General features: G+C 37.5%; 2 protein-coding genes across 2 annotated transcripts in view; one reads left to right on the top strand and one right to left on the bottom strand.

Annotated features, from left to right (window-relative positions):
- Window positions 1-23,634, bottom strand: part of agap3 (ArfGAP with GTPase domain, ankyrin repeat and PH domain 3) — a 985,397-nt gene that overhangs the window by 613,306 nt on the left and 348,457 nt on the right. The gene's annotated exons all lie outside the window — the stretch shown is intronic.
- gbx1 (gastrulation brain homeobox 1) lies at window positions 4,609-7,728 on the top strand. Its single transcript, NM_174861.2, is given in 2 exon segments — window positions 4,609-5,190; window positions 6,493-7,728. Coding segments are annotated over 2 exon segments (951 nt in total). The 5' UTR covers window positions 4,609-4,754; the 3' UTR covers window positions 7,008-7,728.

Below are 23,634 nucleotides of genomic sequence, written 5' to 3' on the forward strand. Positions count from 1 at the left end.
CCTTTAAATTTCATTGAAATTTTTAAACCAATGTTGGGTTACAAACAATCCATCATGTTTTAGAGGGATGCATTCAGAAGAGATTTACTTTTACAAAATCTTGCTTTGAAAAAAAATGCTGGGTTGTTTTAACCCAACACTGGGTGAAATATGGACGAAATGGGTGATGGGTGATTTTTGAGTGTGTTAGAATAGAATAATATTAGCATTTATCATATTATCACATTATACATATTATCATTATTCTAATGACTTAATTTTAAATTGATCCATTTAATTTTTATGTTAATGCATCAGTCTAAAATGTGATGGGTTGTTTGTAATCCAACATTGGTTTAAATGTTTCAATGAAATTTAAATGACACCTTTTCACCCGAGTAATTTGACCAAAGTTTGGTTTACAAACAATCTTTTTTGAGTGAACACTTAAATTCAGCAAAATTTGGTATTTTTCAAAACTCGCCAATATTTTTCTAGATTTTATGCGTTCACAGAATCATATCTACATCTACAATTGTTTAGTTACAGGTTGTTATCAGGTTGAGTGAGTGACATGAGATCACCCACGTGTGAATTTTCCTTCAGAGAAGCATTATGGAGATGAGATGTGCAGAAGTATTATGTGATTATGTTATGGAGAGGCAAGCACTTGAATGATAACCAACAAGTAAAGGTCTCACGTGTTTAATGATCCTGTCACCTTCCCTACAGAACACCAGCAGCAATAATGCAAAGAGCGTTGACTAAAAAGATTTACCTCATTATTATTATTATTATTATTATTCATTAAATAATTTTTCTTAAGCTTAGTCTATAGTTTATCAGGGGTCATCACAGGGAAATGAACTGCCTATTATTATTATTTTTATTATATTATTATTATTATTATTATCATATTATTATTGATAAATGTTTCCTAATACATTTTTAGAAATGAAGATTGAAAAAATGTGTTTTATAATAAATTTGCTTAATATTATTACAATCATATAATAATTATTTTTATAGAATTTTTATTATTTTTAGATATATTTATAATTACAATAAGTCAATCTTATAATCATATAATATAAGTGAAAATGTTTGTATATTTTTGTATTAATTATTAGAATTAAAAAATTATATTCCTTTTTAGATCATTTCATTCACATTTTATAATCTAAGTATTATAATAATTATAACTCACAAATATTTTTATTAATATATCAATAATAGCCTGATAATAATAATAATAATTTTAAAAACATAATAAACAAAAATCTTTTGTTTTGTTTAAAATTATAAATCTTATCAAAATATAAATATAGAATCAAAACATTTTAAAATTTTATCCATTTTCATTCAACATGTTTTCTATTAATATTGTATTCTGAACATTATTTACATTTTACCAGTCGTCCCACTTGACCTGCAAACACATTAGTTAAAAAATTCTAAGGAATCTTTAACAATAAAAAAATATTTCCTTTCTTTTACCCTGCGCCATTTAGATAGGCTACAAAGTTATTAATTGCGCGTCAAATATATAATAAAGCCGTGTAGACTGTGCTTTGTTTTTTCCTCTTCGTGTGTAGCTCATGTAGTGAAGAACAAAGGTGCGAAACGATTGTCTATGAGCAGATCTTTGATAAAAGTCTCATATACGATGACCGAGAGGAGGGGGCTCTGATTGTATCCCATTCAGTAGCGTGAGAGAGAGAGAGCGCGCTGTCTGGTTTCAATAGATCAAAGAGCACTGCTCCTGAATGGAGTCATTTGCAATTATAAGAATAATTAGCATCTGTGGGTCCTCCATCGCTAATCAGAGTCGGAGGTGATGTGTTTATGTCCTCGCGCAATCAGACGGCCAGTTGGAGAGCGCGCGCCCCGCAGGACTCAATAGCGCCTAATCATCATCAGAAGTGAATTGGCATTTAAACGGTAAAATGATCTCCGATTAAATTAATGCTTAGCAGGGAAAGAGAAACCGCTCAGAGGGTACAATTTTAGACCCCTTTTCTTTTGTTTTTTCTTTTTAGAAAAAAATGACATTCTAAACTATTAAAGCAAAGTGCGATTACTTTTGCCTCTTAAAGTCTTTCCTTATTAATTTTCTGTGTAACTGCTTAACATTGTCAAACTGTCCGTTTGATTTTACACCGTGGATGTTTCTCTGAATATCGGTGAAGATACCACATTTGGCCTATACATTTTACACAACAAGTAGTGACTGTAACGAATTTACAAACTATGCTACTCTGTCCAAATATTATAATAACTAAGGGAAAAGTCTCTTTAAAAGGACGTTATCCGGGAGGGAAACCTCAAGCTGTGTCAAGTTTATTAATTCAAAGTTTTACAAATATTAAGCAAAATTAATTAAAATAAAAAAAGCACAGGTTATGGGAGAAACGTCTGGTTAATCATGTCTAGAGATCGGCCATTTTGTCAGTTAGCTAGGCTATAGCCTATATGAGAGATTGTCTAACAAATTTAAACTGTCTTTTCAGGGCGCAAACACAGAAATGTGATTCTGCAGACCAAAGCTTTTCGTCAAACACTTATGCTATGAAAATGTAAAAAATAAATAAAAAATCATATATAATGACAGCTTTGCCTACCTGTTTTTCTAGAAGTTCAGTCAGACCCTAACGGAAAGTGCTTGCGCCACCTGCTGTTGCTATGGTTACCCCCTCTGGCGCCATTTCTTTTCTCGAGCTTACACATTTAGCGAACTTGCCTAACTCAAACGTTAGGCTATTTGAAAACGCCTTTGAAGTGTATATTTTACATTTCCACACAAATGTATATAGGCTACTTTAAATTTCTCATTTTAACCTCCCCCTAGTGTTTGTTTTGATGTAGCCTACATCAATCAGGGAGGTTCAAGGCCTCATTAGGGGGCTCGGATCCTCCCATAATTATTCTAGATTAAAATTCATATCCATATAAAAACATTATTATGAAAAATAAAGTTGCTTTAAATACTTTTAAGTAAGAAAATAATAGTCTATAGAAGATTACTTGATGTTTTAACTATGTTAGCAAGCTACTTGAAGACCGTTAGAAAAGCGCTTGCGCCGCCTGCTGTTACTATATGGTTAGGCAATACAGTTGAAGTCAGAATTATTAGCCCCCCTATTGTTTTCTCGATTTCTGTTTAACGGAGAGAAGATTTATTTAACACATTTCTAATAGTTTTAATAACTCATTTCTAATAACTCAATTATTTTATCTTAGCCGTGATGACAATAATTAATATTTTACTAGATATTTTTCAAGAGACTTCTATACAACTTAAGGTGACATTTAAAGGCTAAGTTAATTAGGTAGGCAGGTTAGGGTAATTAGGAAAGTTATTGTATAATAATGATTTGTTCTGTAGACTATCGAAAAAAATAGCTTAAAGGGGTTAATAATTTTGCCCTTAAAATTGGTCATAAAATTAAGAACTTTTATTCTAGCCAAATAATACAAATAAGAGTTTCTTCAGAAGAAAAATATTATCAGACATACTGTAAAAAATTCCTTGCTCTTTTAAGCATCATTTGGGAAATTATTTATTTATTTATTTATTTATTTTTTAATCAAAGGGGGCTGATAATCTGACTTTAACTTACATTCTGGAGCTGCATATACATTTTAAGAAACCTTTCTAACTTTTGTAATAGCCTAAACTTTATATCCCTTTTGAAATGCATTTGCCTATTTTAGATTTCCACACAAATGTATTTTACATTTCCCACTTTTTTTTACCTTCTCCAACTGTTTGTTTTGACGCTTTAGGGAGGTTCAGAAGCTAATGAGGGGGGTCAGAACCTCCCAAAATTCACACCCTGCTGGTGACTCAAAATTCATGATGTTTTTAGCTAACAAAAAGTAAGACTAAAATGTATGCTATGTTAAAGACTACAATAATTTAACTACACCTATAGCGTACAAATGTTCAAATATGCCGATTTTCTTTTTTTGTTTTTATTATCATCTCGAATCCATCTAAATATAATCAGATATTTATATCCAAATCTTAATTCTCCCCTATTTTATAAGCGGAGTTCACACAGATCTCCGCATTCAAACGTCATTTCATCAGTAAAATTTCTCTCTTGGGGATAATTGTCGGCCAGATTCACTCTTTCTCCCCGCAGAATAGAAAAGACTCTCTCTCACAAGAGGGCCGAAACATCTGCCTCTCCGCCCTCACGACTCCGATGCCATCGGCCTCTGAAAGAATCAACAAAAGAACCGTTGTTATATATCTTCCCTTGAATACAAAGTAATTACTTATCATCAATCAAAATTAATAATAGTTGATTGGGTTGGTGTGGTCAGCGGAGTCCCCTCACATTCGCTTTCCAGAGGAGGGGACTTGACCCACTGGGAAACTACCCCCCCTCTCTCTAGGCGGCCTAAAAAGTCAGGGACTGAATAAGGAAATGAAGCGTAATTTGAGGAAGATGGATGAGTCTCCAGGGCAACTCCCCCTTCTATCCTCTTGTATTGATGATAACTGAGAGAAAGAGAGAGAGAGAGAGGGCGAGAGCGCGCGAGAGAGAGAGTGAGAGAGGGGTGTGTGTATGTGTGTGTTTATGTCTCAGTATGTGACAAATAGAGGCTGAGACAGGGAGAGCTCCAGACAAAAAACGCATCAGGTCTCAGTCAGTTGGACGGCGAGGACCCTACAGCAGCGCCAGGATAACCGTGGACACACATTTGGGTGATTTGAAGGCCAGTACAGCACGGGATTTATACGACCAGACCGCGCTCAGTTCACCATGCAGAGACCGAGCGGTACGGGCACGGCGTTTTCCATTGATTCTTTGATTGGCACTCCACAGCCACGACCGGGCCACCTGCTCTACACGGGCTACCCGATGTTTATGCCGTACCGACCGCTTATGATTCCACAAGCCCTGTCTCATTCGTCATTACCGTCAGGGATCCCACCTTTGGCACCGCTGGCATCTTTCGCAGGGCGTCTGACCAACACTTTTTGCGCGGGGTTAGGACAGGGAATGCCCTCCATGGTGGCGCTCACCACCACCCTGCCTAGTTTCTCGGACCCTCCAGATAGTTTCTACCCCCCGCAGGAGATGCCGGGACCCCGGTTAGGCGCAGACGGGACGGGGATGAACCGGCAAGAGAGCCCGCATGACGAACTCAAAGGCTCTGAACTCCTCAATTTCACGGAAACTTTTCAAGCAGTCGCAGGTGAGCACCGGAGACCAACTCTCTCGCTGACAGGTGGTTTAATTAGGAGCGCAAACAGTTCAACAGCATTTTCCAAAAAAAAAAAAAGTTCTAATTAGAACTCCAAAGAACTTTAAATAGAACTCAAAAGAATGTTTTACAGTCTCAAAGTTCCACAACAAACTTTTATTCTGTAATTGTTTTAGGTAGGCTAACTGGTTTACTGGTGAGTTAGATAGCTAATAAAGTAATTTGTAACCTGAATATAACTTTTTACATCAAAACCCAAAAGTAAAGTGTTTTAAATTAAATAATAATTCCTCAAAAAGAAATAAAAATCGAATAAACTTAAAAAATAAAAACGTTTTTTTAAGGCCTACAATATGGGTTAAATAAAAGTTAAAAGATTGTTGCCGTCAGAAATATGAAGAAACTTCATAAAATGTTTTTTTAAATATATTTACAATGTGAATGTAACAAATTTAAGTCGGGTTTAAAGCACTGTTTTTGCATGAAATGTTTAAAAAATAGCCGCTTTTTATGCACAGGATTAACAGAATGCTTTTTTATCTAAAATATATTTAGGAACCTAATAAATATGTAAAAAGGAAAAAAAAAAACATTGTCAATTGATAATCATGTGGCACAGGCCTCGGCTCCTGTCACAAGGGAGTTTAAAATTAATTTTACGCCCCAGACTACAGTTGTTGCAAAATAATTCTAAATATGTTCAGTAAATTATGTTTTTTAAAGTTGAAATTAAAGGAGACTGAATCGGAAAATGGTACGAACAAATTAATTACAATTAGGCTACTTAATATGTAATGTTGCAGCACTCTTTAAATTGTTATAAAAATCTTGTTATTATTGTCATTTCTACTCAGGCTTTTACACACATTTCGTAAACATTCCTCATCAAAAAAAAGTGAAAAGCATTTCTGGCCCCGCTTTAAAAAAAGAAAAATACAGTTATACGCAAGTTCATAGATTTCAGTGTTTTTGATACATTTATTAACTATTGTCAACATGTGAAGTGTCAAATAGAGTAGAATATTTCAAAGCAGCTGATTAGAAATTTAATTTTGGCATTTTTTTTAAAGCACATTAGATAATTTGCTAATTATTTATTTTCTATTTAATTCACTTTTCTTGACCAATAATTATTTCGAAGCTGTCAAAAATTACTTTTGACTTCTGCTCGACACCATTTAATTTAACAGCCTACATAAAAGTAATTTTAGGGAGCTGAAATATTTCACAGAAATGTAGCCTACATGGAAGCTATTTCCCAGAGCTTAATATCTTACTTTTCATTCTTCTCAGGCGAAACCAAACTCTACAGTTCAGATGACGAGAAACTGGACCTGAAAGCAGCGGAGGCCGCGTGCAGTGACCGGGAGGACAGCTCGGCCGACAGCGAGAACGAAAGCTTCTCCGACGGGAACACCTGCGCCTCTGCGTCCCAGAAAGGCAAACTGAAAGGCGGCTCACAGGACGCGTTACCGCCGGGCGGCTCTGCGGGAAAGAGCCGCAGGAGACGGACAGCTTTCACGAGCGAGCAGCTGCTGGAACTCGAGAAGGAGTTTCACTGTAAGAAGTATCTGTCCCTCACCGAGCGCTCGCAGATCGCGCATGCGCTCAAACTCAGCGAGGTCCAGGTCAAAATCTGGTTCCAGAACCGCAGGGCCAAATGGAAACGCATCAAAGCCGGAAATGTCAACAACAGATCAGGCGAGCCCGTCCGGAACCCCAAAATCGTGGTGCCCATTCCAGTGCACGTCAACAGGTTCGCGGTGCGGAGTCAACATCAACAGATCGAACCGGGCAGCAGGCCATGAATGAACTCCTCAATATAAATGACTCCTCAAGTGAACATTTACTTGACCTCGTTTCACTGGTCAGGGGCCACAGATGCATGAAGCACAGCTCAAAGGAGACAATTAGGATACTTCTTTAGGTAACAATAAAATACACGAGGCCTACTCAATGCTTAACGGATTATCTGTTTATATTTATTCGATTCTAAATAGCATATATATATCAAAGTTTATAATATTTGAATGTATATTAACATGTAACCTGTTAAGCATTTACACATGGACGTTATTTGAAAGTGTTACCGACTTTTATATCTGTTCATTTCGATATTGCTTTCAGGTTTGTTCAAATTCCTTTATTTTTAATTTATTATTTTGTACATTTTGTAAATATGAAATGTGTCCTCGCGACACACATGTGCACTATACGAGACTGTAAAGAGACTTTTTAAAAGAATAATAAGTATTTATAAGTTGCTGTCTAGTGAGTTTTTGCATGTGTTTTGCCATTTGTTGTCTGATTTCCCCGTGTTGTTTTAACGGGCCGTTTTCGTTGTTTCGACCTTTTTTGCATGTGCTCTTAAAGCATTTCTGTCCCTCACAGGCGGAATCTCTCCCAGTTCTTTGTGGAAAAAACGGTGATGGAAATAAATAAGCTGAAGAACACAATGGCAGACTGATATATTCCAATCGACCTCACAATAAATATGGTGCAATATGTTTGCATAAAACTGTTCAGGGGAGACGATTTGTTCATTGCATATTTGTTGTTGTTTTTTTTTGTTTCAGTCGAAATAATTATTGATCAACTCAATTTATAGCCTATTTGATATAACACATATTTTGAAGCATAAGGTGACTATTTTTTGACGAATTGCCTATTTATTCATTTGTATGTTTTATTAAATAGCAAATAATATAAATGGCATGCAACAATTGAACTATTAATTACATAATACTAATAATTATAACAATAGTTACATATGTGGGTATGGAAAATGCAACATTGCTTGTTTTTTATATAATTTTTATATACATTTTCCACTGTTGAATGTTTTGCATAAGCAGTTTCTGGAAATATTAATCTTGCATTATCTACAGTATATTATATTTATTGTTACCGGATAAAATAGTTAGGCATTATTTAAAGCTGTGTTTGCTCCTTTAGACATCCAGCAGATTGACTCTGTTTGATGTGTTTTGAGCAGGTAATAGAGCACATCTGTCATCAATGTCAACAGACCAAGGGGTAAAATCTTTGACTTAAAGATGAACATCATCTATTTTAATGCTAATTGTCCTAAAGGAGCATTGCGAAGCTTGAGCTTTTTAGCATCTTTCTTTTAAAGCAGCATTGTTGCTCTGACTAATTTCATTTATTACTTTTTTGTTTCCCTTAAACTCTGATATCCAAAGTATTAATTTAACATAGAATTACACCGATATTCAGTTTTGATGACTTTGACATGAAACATTAACTTCACCATTTAGCTCTGGCAAAAAATAAATGAATAAATATACAAACTAATTGATTTAGTGAAACGTGTTATTTATCCACACTGTAAAAAGCAATTGGTTCAATTTGAAAAAGGTATTAAACACGGCTTTAAAACTATTAGGTAAATAAACTATGCGCAAAATTATAAAAATTAAGTTAGGTTAACTTAAAAGTTGGAAGTTAGAACAGAAATAATTTACATTTTTGTAAGTTAAATCAACTTGCACTTTTAGTGCAATGGGGTTACTCGCTTTAAGTAATTGCTTTTTACAGTGCAAACCACTCTGAAAAAAGATTCCTTAGATTTAAAAAAATAATAATAATAATTAGGTGGTTGTAAACAATTTATTTGGGCTGAAATTAAATAGGCAAATTAAGTTTAACATTACCAAATTAAATTTATTTGTTTAAATTAAACACATATAAATTGTTTGCAACTACTTTGCATACATATTTTTTTCAGTGCATAAGACGGCAGTCAGATTCTCAGCAGTTAACAAATAACCTTCATGCTACAAAATATTTTCAAAAATGTTTTTAGTTGCATTCTAGCTCTGCTGACTTTGAAGTCTCATCATTTCGTTATTCCTTGAGAAGATCTTGTAAAATCAGAAGTGGATTTGAAAGTGAAATATTTTCACATACACTCTCAAAAATACACTGAAAAAATGACTTTTGTTGCTTGTTCAAACTACTTATTTGAAATGAGTTAAGATAACACAGTTCTTAGGGTTTTTTTGGGACAACTTGATTGTTTTAATGTTCAATCCATTTAAATTTGTAAAAACAATCAGGTTATCTTAATCGATTTGTGTTGGGACAAGATGAAAAAATTCTGTGGAACCCAGCATTTCTTACAGTGTATATTTGCTGCTTGTTCAAACTACTTATTTAAAATGAGCTGAATCAACACAAATCTTGAGATATTTTTGGACAACTTAATTGTTTTATGTTCAGTCTACTTAAATTTGTAAAAAACAATTAAGTCAACTTAATCGATATGTGTTGGAACAACATGAAATAATTAAGTTAACTTATTAGTTTTTTTCACACATTTAAGTGGATTGAACCTAAAACATTTAAGTCGTACCAAAAAAACTGAAGAATTGTGTTGAATCAGCTCGTTTTAAATCAGTCGTTTGTACAAATATCAAACATATTTGTTTTGAGTGTGTGTAGAACTGACCGACATTGACCTAAGGTATTAGAAAACAATGCTTTGACTTGATGATGACCAGAACTGATCATCTAAAGAGAGAGAGAGAGAGAGAGAGTGTGTGTGTGTGTGTGTGTGTGTGTGTGTGTGTGTGTGTGTGTGTGTGTGTGTGAGGTTTTTGTTAATGAACACAGGACTCATTTGTCTCTCTTTGGGAGGCCGTTCTGTCTCAGATGAGAGTGATGAAGCTCTATTACACTGGTCAAATCCAACACACTGTAATGAACTTCAGCATCAATCATTACAGGAGAGAGCGAAAGACCACAGTGGGGCTTTCTCTCTCTCTCTCCTTCTCTCTCTTTCTCTCTGTATGTTCAATGGTTAAGCCTCATTCATTTACTACAGTCTTACACCAATGATTGTGATGCTGGAAAGCTGCTTTGAATGAAAGTTAATTATTTATTCATTTGACAGATGCTTTTACACCAAAGCGATTTACACTGCATTGAAGATACATTTTTTTCCTCTCTCAGGTCGATTTATTGTAGATTTAACTGAATTAAATAACTAACTCTTTATCACATTATAGTATGCCATGTTAACGATCCAACATTTTCCCCATTAGTGTGTGTGTGTGTGTGTGTGTGTGTGTGTGTGTTTGTTCAGTGTCACACTTAGATTTTATATTAAGAAGCTCAACTATATTAACTTGAATGGTGATGTACAAAAACCATCCTATTATGGTTTTACGTCAAGAGATTTATCAGTATATTTTCTGTTTCTTTTATGGATGTTTTTATAGATAGCACAATATCACACAATGTATAATAAAAAAAAAAACAATTGCTTCATTTTACATCTATTTTTACAGTTCTGGCCCTAATTAGCCTGTGTTTTACTAAAGGATATTTGTAAATGCAGATAAAATTAAACCGTTGTAACTGAATATGTTTAATAACGCCATGAAAATTTTTTACAGATATATAAAACTGTAGGTTTTAGGCTAGTTTAAGCTGGTATCACTAAACTCATGTAAAAGACATGTAAGAAAAACAAAGCATCTAAGGCTATGGTTGAAGTTTGTAAAAATCTAGACTTATAAACACAGCAAGTTTTTCATTTCATGCCATATTATCATTTCTATTTAAATTTCTGTTTTCTTTATGGAATACAGGAGTCAGACCTTGAAATAAAGGTATGGTTGGCACAGTGGTAACCCTACAGTGTAAAACCCAAAATGTTAAGGTAACTCAAACCATTTGAGGAAACCGATTGCAACAAACCATTTAAGTTAAAAAAACTAATCATAATGAGTGTAAACTTAGTCCATTTGAATAAACAAAGCAATTTAAGCAAAGTAAAACCCAATAAATGAAGAGAACTCAAGCCAACTGAGTACTGTAATACCCAATAAGTTAGGTCAACTCAAACCGTTTGACGAAACAGATTGCAACAAAGCATTTGAGTTAAAAAGCTAACCTATAGTACTGTGAATTTACACCATTTAAGTTAAAGTATCGGGCGAGGCAGTGGCGCAGTAGGTAGTGCTATCACCTCACAGCAAGAAGGTTGCTGGGTCGCTGGTTCGATCCTCGGCTCAGTTGGCGTTTCTGTGTGGAGTTTGCATGTTCTCCCTGCATTCGCGTGGGTTTCCTCCGCGTGCTCCGGTTTCCCCCACAGTCCAAAGACATGCGGTACAGGTGAATTGTGTAGGCTAAATTGTCTGTAGTGTATGAGTGTGTGTGTGTGGATGTTTCCCAGAGATGGGATGCAGCTGGAAGGGCATCCGCTGCGTAAAAACTTGCTGGATAAGTTAGCGATTCATTCCGCTGTGGAAAATTTTTTCATCAAAATTTTTGAGGTTTTTGATGAATTTTACTAGCGCACATTGTTGTTATTTAGGTGAACGATTAATCTGTGCAAGTTAATCTGCTGAAAAAATAATTTTGTTTTAAAAATCTGAGCATTTGCTTCCGCTGTCCTGCTCTGAGGATGTTAGTTTGACGGCTGCAGCCATGACATTCTTACAGCCCGTTCACACTGGGCGTCAGCGTCAACGCTTCCCATTCACTTTAAATGGGTGACGTCAGGCGTTGCCAAACTGCATTGTGGATCCGTCGGTGCTGCTTCAGAGGCATTGCTAGCAGCAGAAGTTGGGACGAGCCAAAATGTTCAAGCGCCGACGGAAGCGTCAGCCAATCAGATCACTGTATGCAAATACACCTGCTAGACAGTGGCCTATTGCTCACTGAATTTTATTGGCTGATGCTGCTATGATGATCGCTTTAGCCCCAACTTCAGTCAAGCGTTGACTGAAGCCCCATGTGAATGGGGTGTTAACCACGCCCCTTTTACTGTTAGTTTGCTATGAGAGAATGATGAGCATAAAAAAGCCCCACCCCCTACTCAATATTTTGTTTCACTCAACTTAACCAGACTTTAAATTCTAATTATAACTATATTTTAAGAATTGTTTTGTTTAAGGGTGTCTATAGAGCATCACAAACAGACAGGACTGACAACTGTATGTTATTTCTGTGTGTAGTGATTACTAAAGAATTTAACAGATACTTTTATTGCATATAAAAATGATAACAATTTTTAAAAAATTAGTTTGTGTATCACTTGAAAAAAAAATCTAAACATGATTTTTATATAGCAAAGCTCCATGATATGGAAGACCATTGTGGCCAAAAGTCTTGGAAGTTGTGTGAACATGTCAACAAGCAACAGCCAATGAAATTGCTTTATTTGAGACTAGATTATTATGTATGATCAATAGACGACAAAAGGTTATACAGGCTATGGCCCAATACCAATTCTATTCTTGTACCCCTCGGTTGTAAGGGCTAAGGGGAAGGGCTTCAAAATGTACCACTAAGAATTGAGACAGCACTACAGCACCTGCACACGTCATCATATGTCATTGTGATCTCTTGCTTCATATGAGATCACATGATCTTGACTCTGAAGGCATATATTACGTTGTCATAATGATATAATGTGGTTAAAATACTGTGCATTTACATCATGGCCATATTTATCTATGTAAACACACAAAAACAGCATTAACATTATTGCAGACACTGTAAAAAGCTCATTCTCAGCCACTAGACTTTTCTGTCAGGGTATTCGAGTGTCATCGAGTGTCAGAATGTTGTGGGACTGCTATACATGATTATGGATTATAGATTGCGAAATTTAACGGTTTTTATTTTAGCGTTTTTTTTTAAAGCATGACGGTAAAATAAGAACGAGGTTATGAATATATTAAAACATGTGCTTGTTTGTCGTAAAAATTTCCGTATTTCAATTTCAATTTCCGGGTTCAGCTGTGGCAGGTGTATTCTGGGAAATTTTCTTACCCCATGGTTTCGAGTGTGGTCCTGAAAAATGTTCGTTCGAAGGGGTATTCGTCCCTTCCCCTTAGCCCTACGCCTTCAAGCTAAAGAGAATTGGTATACCTCTACCCCTTGTCGTGAACGCGCAAAACGAGGGGTAGGGGTAAGGAGAAGTGGGATTGGGCCTAAATCTCACGGCAATTCATACTTTGTTGATTTAGTGGCTAATTCATATTAAATTGTATGACTAAAAAATGACGTTTGCTGTTTGTTCAAACTACTTATTTAAAATGAGTTGAAAGCACAATTCTTGAGTTTTTTAAGGACAACTTGATTGTTTTATGTTCAATCCACTTAAATTGTGAAAACTAATGAACAGTCTCAACACATTGATTGTGTGGAACCCAGCATTTTTCCAGTGCAATCATAGATTTTAGTATGATTTGCTCAACCCACAATGAGGGGTGGGGTTTAGGGGTGGTGTAATCCTACTTTTAAGGGTCACGAAACACCAAAACACATTTTTTGAGCTGTTGACAGTCGTATATGTGTCCCACGCTGCTAAAAACACTATTAGAACACATCGAATTCACAAAAACGTGAAATTTGGTTGTTTTTGCGTTACTTTGAGCAAATTCGTTCTTCTGAGTTGAAACAATTTTTTGAAGCTGCGTCACGCCGATTAGGTTCTTGCGTGTATTTCAGCGTGTAGACTGGCTGTCTGTATCTGCGAGTACTTTGTGACGTCTCTGAGTGTGCAGCACTAATTCATGAAAATGACTTGGTTCGAACCAATCAGCGCGCTCTATTGTGTATGCCATGCAACTTAATTAATATGCATGATAGTTTCGAAGACTGTTTTTACCTGTACAGTGTTCAGACGGTAGAGAGACGACATGTTGGGTTGCTGAAACAAATGGGAGAAGAAGAATTGTTTGGAGATACGGGTCATCAGTGTTGCTTTCATAATTTGCTGCAGCAAAGTTTTGTTTTAATTACCCGCTATGAGAGCGCAGCTGGACTCACGTGTGGATTACAGTGCACACGACGCGCGGCAGTAATACGTATCTAAGAAACATTTTTCACCTGAGAGCTTTTCTCATCTGGAAATGGTGAAATCATGATTTGTTGCTCGTCACCTTTTAAAAAAAAGACGCGGCTCCAGTTGGTGTTGATTGTTCTCTCTCTACAGATTTATTTGGTAAGTGATCAATGTCTTTGTTTGTTTATTCAGATGACAAAGTTAGACAAAATCAGCAGTACTCTTTTAGTGTTTAAAGACAGATCTTAGTCAAAATGATTTCTAAGTTACTAAAGTTTACAGTACGTTAATATCACTGCAATATTATGGAATGAAAGATTCGCTGTAAATGCTGCTTTTCGAGTGTAAACATGTAAACACGGCAATCAAATTATTAACGCGTGTAGGATTTTCACCGCAAATTGTGATAGGATAGTCTATACACACGGCTTTCTGACGCTACCTACTGAGTGCATCTGAGTTACAGAGACATGCAGAGGTTTTTTTCTCTCATTCGCAGTGCAGTATCAAACATTGCATTAAAAATACACGCTTCCAGCAGTTCCTCTAATCAAATATCTCGTTTGTCACAAGGGGCATGCATGAAATGTTCCTGAATGAATGTGCCAAACTGCAGTTAAAGACCACCATTTAATAATTTGGCTAATAATTCGATTACTTATGTCCATGTAAACACAGTCACTGTCTTTCTCCCCTGCATCTGTGTGTTTGTTTTGCCTCTGTGAAAATCAGCATGTGCCCAAAACGAAACTCCCACTTTTATGCAAATTTTTATGCACCTTCCCTCTTTCCCTCCTCCAACACTCCCCCTAAACAAAGCTGGACACGCCCACTTTCCTAACTTTTTCCAAACTAGAGGTGTAAAAACACCCTGCTCAAACAAGGGCGTTTCATGGCCCTTTATAAATTCTACGTTTTTATATGAATTAGATCATATGAATTAGCCTCTTTTTTGACAATACGCAAAATAGTTGCTCATAACAATCAGATTAGGCTTGGATGTACCATCATTTCGACTTTTAGTCCCTTTATTCAACAGGGGTCGCCACAGCAGAATGAACCGCCACCATATCCAGCATAGGTTTTACACAGTGGATGCCCTTCTATCCGCAGCCCAGTACTGGGAAACACCCATACACACTCACATTCACACTCCTAGACTACAGCCAATTTAGTTTATTCAATTCACCCATAGCACATGTCTTTATACTGTGGGAGAAACCGGAGCACCCAGAGGAAACCCACACCAACGAGGGTAGAACATGCAAACTCTGCATAGAAATGCCAACTGGGCCAGCCGGCACTCGAACCAGCAACCTTCTCGTTGTGAGGCAACAGTGAGCCACCTACCACCATGGATGTGACGTCATCATACTATAATGTACATTATTCCCATTTGTGATGATGTAATCAGTGGGTGTGGCTGTGAGTCTCCGCCCTTTTTAATGCAGAAGGAAAACAAAAAGAAGTTAAGCTGTTTATAGACTTTTGACTTTTTCCATATCATTCTCTACTGTTATGCACAGTGTAAACGTAACTGGAAGCTGCTTCGTGGCTTGAAACAGCAACAGGATGCCAAGTGTAACGCATAATGATGTATGACACACCAGCAACTGTTTCCCTCATAAGTGCTAATGGGGAGGACGAAAGCGACAGTGAGATGTGAATCCACACCCTTCACAAAACTGCACAGCGACCCTCTGATAGACACCATTTACACTGGGTAAAGAGGCATTTTAGGATGCAGTGGGTTTGTTTTGAAATCAGAACTGGTAAGAGAATACTGTATTTTTTCGCCATGATTTCACAGAGTCAGTTTGAAATTAAATCTGGTTGGAGACTTTAAAAGCATGTCCTATGCAACACAATCGTTATGTAATATTCTAATGATTTTAAACAAAAAAATAATAATAATTATATATATATATACAGTTGAAGTCAGAATTATTAGCCCCCTATTTATTTTTTCCCCAATTTCTGTTTAACAGAGGGCAGATTTTTTTCTACACATTTCTAAACATAATAGTTTTAATAACTCATCTCTAATAACTGATTTATTTTATTTTTGCCGTGATGACAGTAAATAATATTTGACTAAATATTTTTCAAGACACTTCTATACAGCTTCAGGGACATTTAAAGGCTTAATTAGATTAACTAGGCAGGTTAGGGTAATAAGGAATGTTATTGTATAATGATGGTTTGTTCCGTAGACTATCGCAAAAATATAGCTTAAGGGGCTAACAATTTTGTCCCTAAAAATGGTGTTTAAAAAATTAAAAACTGCTTTTATTCTAGCCAAAATAAAACAAATAAGCCTTTTTCCAGAAGAACAAATATTATCAGAAATACTGTGAAAATGTCCTTGCTCTGTTAAACATCATTTGGGAAATATTTAAAAAAGAAGAAAAAAGTTTGAAGGGGGGCTAAAAATTCCAATAGTATCTGGATGCAGCCTTGATGATGCAAGCTGAGATTGCATCACTCAGCGATGCAACGTCAGACAAAATGCACTCAATGGAGTGAGTGACGTCACTGTGACTGGTAGGGTTAGGGGTGGGGTTAGGTGAGCGCATTAAAAAGCATTGGATGCAGCTCAGATTGCATTGCACCAGGTCTGCATCCAGACCCCTCTCCATATTTCTGACTTTAACTGTACATATACATATAATTTAGTCTCAAATTATGCATTTTTGGCGATTGGCAAAAAATATACTGCCACAAAACAAATTTTGTAAGTGAACTGCAATTCACAGGATGTTTCTATCTCTTGTGGTTGGTGGTGACTGGGCTGTCACCGACAAAGAGGATTGGGGAGTTTGGAGTCCTGGAAGAAAGTGAAGAGTGGAGGTGCGTGTATTTAAATATATTTAAAGTAGGAAATTTACAAAATGTCTTCATGACACAGTGGCTCAGTGGTTAGCACTGTTGCCTCACAGCAAGAAGGTCGCTGGTTCGAGTCCCGGACTGGGTCAGTTGGCGTTTCTGTGTGGAGTTTGCGTGTTCTCTCCATGTTGGCGTGGGTTTCCTCTGGGTGCTCCGGTTTTCCCCACAGTCCAAACACATGCTCTATATTCAATAAACTAAGATGGCCATAGTGTATGAGTTTGAATGTATGAGTTTATGGGTGATTCCCAGTACTGGGTTGCAGATGGAAGGGCATCCGCTGCATGAAACATATGGTGGATTATTTGGCGGTTCATTCTGTTGTGGTGACCCCTGATAAATAAAGGGACTAAGCCGAAGGAAAATGAATGAATATATGATTTTTGGCATGAAATAAAAATATATAATTTTGGCTCATACAATGTATTTTTGGCTATTGGCAAAAATTGCATTTGGATATTTTTAAAGTAGGAAACTTATCTATTTAATTGAATTAATTTATTCTGTTATTTAATATTCTAAGGATTTCTGCCAATAATCTACACATAAATATATGATATATATTCATTATACACTTCATTCATTCATTCGTTTTCTTTTCAGCTTAGTCCCTGTATGAACTGCACTTCTAGCCGCAACCCATAACTGGGAAATACCCATACACTCTCATTCACACACACATACACTACAGACAGTTTTAGCTTACCCAGTTTACCTATAGTGCATGTCTTTAGACTTGTGGGGGAAACCGGAGCTACATTCTACACATGTATTTTTGGCGATTTGTATAAATATATCCGGGTTCAGGGTCACAACTATGAGAACTATCTCAGAATTGCAAAAAAAAAAAAAAAAAAAAAGCCAGTAAAAAAAAAAGTGTAAATCTGATTTGTTTTCCTTTAAAATTGGAAGATTACATGCAAAAAAAGGAAACAAGAAAGCAATTAAGAAGCACAATTCTGAGAGGCAAACACAACAGCTGCAAGATATAAACTCGGAAATCTGAAAACTATGATTGTATCAAGCAAAATTACATCTGAAAAAGCACCTGCTGCAGATCTCACATCTTTACATTCAGGCTCAACAAAATTGGACAATTGAAGATTGGAGAAACGTTGCCTGGTCTGATAGTAGGGTCAGAATTTGGTGTCAACACCATGAAAGCATGGATCTATCTTGCCTTGTATCAACAGTTCAGGCTGCTGGTGGTGCTGTAATGGTTTGGGGGATGTTTTCTTGACACACTTTGGACCCATTAGTAACAAATTGAGCATCGTGTCAAACCCACATCCTACCTGAGTATTGTTGCTGACCATGTCCATCCCTTTATGACCACAGTGTACCCATCTTCTGATGGCTACTTCCAGCAGGATGACATGCCATGTCATAAAGTGCGAATCCTCTCAGACTGGTTTCTTGAACATGACAATGAGTTCACTGTAATCAAATGTCCTCCACAGTTACCAGAGCTTAATCCAATAGAGCAGGGATTCCCAAACTTTTCAGCCTGCGACCCCTAAAATAACAATGTCGGTGACTCGCGACCCCCATTTTTCAAGGTGGTTATACTGTAAATATATAAATGTTGCAGACACAACAGGCATATATAAACATGAGCATATTGACAACACATAACTGCAACAGTCTAGTAACCATATAACGTTTTTTTATAGACATTTATTAATTTAATTACATTTTAATATAAAAATTAAAGGCTGATGGCTATTTATTGTATGTTGTTGTTTCTTTAACACAACAATTTACTGTCTTCTGTGGGTAATGAATAAATTATGGCAATTCAGATAGTTTATTAAAATTTATTTGAGTTTTGGAAATCAACAAAAGACCCTTTGTCATTGTCCCACGACCCCCAATTTGAGAACCTCTGCAATAGAGCACCTTTGGGATGTAGTGGAATGGGACATTCGCATCATGGATGTGCTGCCGACAAAATCTGCAGCAACTGCTTGATGCTATCATGTCAATATAGAGCAAAATCTGAGAGGAATATTTCCAGTATCTTGTTGAATCTATACCATGAAGGATTAAGGCAGTTCTGAAGGCAAAAGGAGGTCCAACCCGGTACTAATAAAGTGTACCTAATAAAGTGGCCGGAGTGTCTATTTAATTTTATCTGATAAAACGTATTTTTGACTATTGGCAAAATATATCTTTGCAACAAATTAAATAAATTTTCTAATTCAGGGTTATAACTGTGAGAAATGATCTCAGAATTGCAAAAAAAAAAAAAAAACTTTGTCTCAAAATTGTATTTTGTTTTCTTTAAAACTAGAATAATGCATAAAAAATGTAAAAACAAAACAAAAAAGCAATTCTGAGAATAAAAAACAACAACTGCAGGACATGAACTCAAAACTGCCAAACAAGCAAAAATAGATCTGAAAAATCACCTGTTGCAGATCTCACATCTTTACATTCAGAACTCAGAGCTTTTCTACGAGAGACAAAAAATAAGCTCCCTTCAATACCCGAAACAATCCCATAAATTATGTGCGTGGAAAACAATCTCACAAACGAATGAGGAATCTGTGAACTTTCTTGACTGGTGTTGTCAGCATGGCGCTCTGACACGAGTGTGTAAGTTAATTGCTTCAGCCTCCAGTAACCGCCAGTGGTAAATGCCTATGAGCTGTTGCATTTACATATCCCCTCATTTAGAGACTCTGCTAATTAGCATTCTCATTATGCCAATTATACTAGCTTTAATTATTATAGCTACCAAAAAAAAGAGAGAGAGAGATATGAATCGCAAACCAAATAGCCTACAGAGATCTTTCACAAGGTGCGGAAATGGGAACGCCAGCACAGCGCCCAACGAACGCTCTCATTATGACAATCAGATTAATTGTTTAATTGATATCCGAGCATTTGTTTCATTAAGGCGTCGTTAGGAAGCGGCTATTGTCGTCGGAAGTGTCGCGGAGGAGGAACGGGCCTGAATCCTGGGGAGTGTCTGGTGGACGCCCACGCCGCCGCTGATGTATGGCCAGATGCATCAAATCACACAGGATAAACAAGCGATGAATTTCATCAGTGCCATCATAGCCTTAATTTGGCTGCCTAATGAGTCAGAGCTAGTGGCGGAGATAAAAGTTGTCAGAGGCGCGGCTCTAATGAATTTCTTGCCACTTGTAATCAAGGTTGGCTGTCTGAGGGGCCGTGATTAATGGAGCCCTGGAGGATTCCCTCGGCCTTCAGCTCTCATTACAGCTAATGCATTCTCAGGCAAATTAACGCACGGAGAAGACGACGACGATGAGAGAGAGAGAGGGAAAGAGAGAGAATCCAAACAAGGACAGAGGAGAAAGAACAAGTGATGAGCGCGAGATTGAGAGAATGCGAGAGAGGGAAACATAAAATGACAATTAAACAGTCTATGGAAGCAAAAGGGACTTTTATTACATGTCTGTTAGCGTCTAATATGTAAACAAAATTAGCTTTTAGCACCTGCATTTGAAATAAAATAGTCTATAAAAAATACACAGAGCGCAATAGGAATTAAAATCAACCCAAGCTTATTCTGAAAACGTAGCCCCGTGAACGTTTCTGGAGACCGCCATTTACGTGGCCGGTGGTACGTATGGCTGCATTTCATTTTTTCAAGCGAACGCTACCGGGCGGTGTGACGACGCTTCTCTTCGCGCTTGATGGCTCATCTCCTCTGTGTGGAGGGCTTTCCTGCCGCAACCAGTTTGTCCGGTTAGCTCGACGTGTTACGTCGGCGGAGCAGAGGCCCGGAGGAGGAGGAGCCGGCTACGGCGACAACCGGGTTCGAGTCCGGGGAAGAGCAGTTCCAGAAATCAGGTAAGACAAAAAACAGAATCCAAAAAATAAAGTGAACGAGTTCGTAACGGGGCGGGAATGCGGTGAAATCCGAAAACACGGTCAAAATCAAATGAGGGCTTTTCTTTTTCTGGATGGCTTTTGTAAATCGTCGTTTGGGTTTAGGGAAGAAGGAGGAGAAGGAGGGTGGCTGGGTCGGCCGATTGGCCAGCCGCCCAGTCAATCGTTCAGTCATTCAGTCAGACAGACGGTCGCTCGACAGCAACCTCCGGTGGCTTCTTAAGCGAAAACAGCGTGGGCGCGAACGCTCGCGAGAGGCGTGCGAGACACAAAAAAGCGCACACAGCGGCCTCTTGCGGATTCGCGAAAACAAAAACTGCACAAATATGTACATCCTGGGATGTATTTTGCAGTCTCCAGAAACGTCCGCGGGGCTACCTTTCCAGAATGAGCCTGGTTTGAATAAAATTGGTACTTTGTGTAAGAGAAATAGATTTTTAGTAATATAATTGTGTAAAACACATATTTACGATGTTTATTTTGCTAGCGCACATTGTTAAGGATTTTAAAACAGACCTGTTGTGATTTTTCTTAATTGATTACACAACAGCAGAATTGTGTAGAAAACTACATTACCCATAATGCTTTACAGAATCTTCCCCCAATCAGAGAGCAGCAGTCAGAACTAAATCAGTTTTAATTTAACCAGAACTTCAGTGCGACAGAGAGTGAGTGAGAGAAAGAAGCAAAACAAGCACGGAGGAGAAAGAACAAGTAATAAGCGCGAGACTGAGAGAATGCGAGAGAGGGAAACATAAAATGACAATTATCAATTGTCTATGGAAGCAAAATAGACTTAAACTTTTATTACATGTCTGTTAGCGTCTATGTGCTAATATGTAAACAAAAATAGTTTTTAGCACATGCATTTGAAATGGAAAAGTCTATAAAAAGTACAATACACACAGAGGAAGTAAAAATGTTAAGGGAAATTCATCATCATCATCATCATCATCATCATCATCATCATCATCATCATCATCATCATTTTCATCTGCTGATCCTGGGCCAGGTTGGGGGGGCAGGAGTCTTAGGAAAGAACCTCAGACTTCCCTCTCCCCAGACACTTTCTCCAGCTCCTCCGGGGGAATCCAGAGACATTCCTGGGCCAGCCGAGAGACATAGTCCCTCCAGCGCGTCCTGGGTCTTCTCCGAGGCCTCCTCCTGATGGGACATGCCTGAAACACCTCGCTAGGTAGGCGTCCTGGAGGCATCCGAAACAGATGCCCGAGCCACCTCAGCTGACTTCTCTCAATGTGGAGGAGCAGCGGCTCTACTCCAAGCTCCTCCTGTGTGACAGAGCTCCTCACCTTGTCTATAAGGGTGCGCCCTGCCACCCTGTGAAGGAAACTCATTTCGGCCTTTCAGTCATGACCCAAAGCTCATGACCATAGGTGAGAGTAGGTATGTAGATTGACTGGTAAATCGAGAGTTTTACCTTTCGGCTCAGCTCCTTCTTCACCACAACAGACCAGTACATCGACTGCATTACTGCTCGGCTGCACCAATCCGCCTGTCAGTCTCACGCTCCATCCTTCCCTCACTCGTGAACAAAACCCCAAGATACTTGAACTCCTCCACCTGGGGTAAGGACTTTCCTCCAACCTGGAGTTGGCAAACCAACTTTTTCCAGTGGAGCACCATGGCCTCGGACTTGGAGGTGCTGATTCTCATCACAGCCTCGTCATACTCAGCAGCAAACTGCCCCAAGTGCATGCTGAAGGTCCATGTTCGAAGAAGCCTTCAGAATGACATTGTCGGCAAATAACAGAGATGAAATCCTGTGGTCCCCGTACCGGATCCCCTCCAGCTCAAGGCTATGCTTTAAATTCTGTCCACAAAAATTATAAACAGAGTTGGTGACAAAGGGCAGCCCTGCCGGAGCCCAACATTTATATATTCTTACCTACAGTTTTTAACTGATCATGGTTTTTCAAGGAGCTGAAAAAAATTGGTTTAGATTATTAGCACACAATTTGATAACCACGACACGTGAATAAATGACAAACTCGGCGCTCATGGTATAAATCATTTTATTGGAGTGTTTATTATGTCATTAGCCAGCCAAGCATCCAATCACACAACAGCTAAACTCTCATGAAAACTCCCGTCATATTCAGGAGCATTTAAAAACAATGGCAACTTAAAAAGAAAAAACAACAACAAAAAGTTATCAAACAGCTCAATAAAAGCAACAACAAAAAATTATTTACATCTTGCTTTTATAAATATGTCAAATGTACATATAATACACAAAGTACCCTAACGGCCAGACGACGCTGACACTTTGAAACCCAAAATCAGGTACCAAAAAAAGTTAAAAACAGAACGGTGTGTGTCTCTCTGGTATACGGATCCTTTCAGAGCTTTACACATCCCAGAGTTCAATAACCCGGCAGTCACAGGGTTTATTATCATATTCAAATTCCCAAAAGCTCATTAATGTAACCTCACGTTATACGCAGGAGCCCAAACTCAACGTATATTTGAAACAATTATGATCATAACGTTGGTTTATGCTCACTTTATGAAGGTCAAATAGTGGGCTGAACACGAGCGCCACGGGAAGCTTTACTGTACATGCATGTTTGCTGCGAATGACCTTCTAGAATTAAAAATAATAATAATAAAACAGGTTTAAACTATGCGTACATTTTAAAAGTTGCATTAAAAAGGAATGGCATTTCTCCTAAAGCTTAGTTAGATGAGGGATTGATGTACAAAACTTGATTATGCAAAATGTACCTGCTAAAAGAGAAAACTCAGAATGCTTGTTTCTGCAATCTAATAAAATCACAAAAAGTAACTGAGCCTTTTGAGCTCACAATTTACAATTGAGACTTTGCTTTTTATAAATCTAA

The sequence above is a fragment of the Danio rerio genome, chromosome 24 (genome assembly GCF_049306965.1).
Source record: "Danio rerio strain Tuebingen ecotype United States chromosome 24, GRCz12tu, whole genome shotgun sequence".
NCBI lineage: Eukaryota > Metazoa > Chordata > Actinopteri > Cypriniformes > Danionidae > Danio > Danio rerio.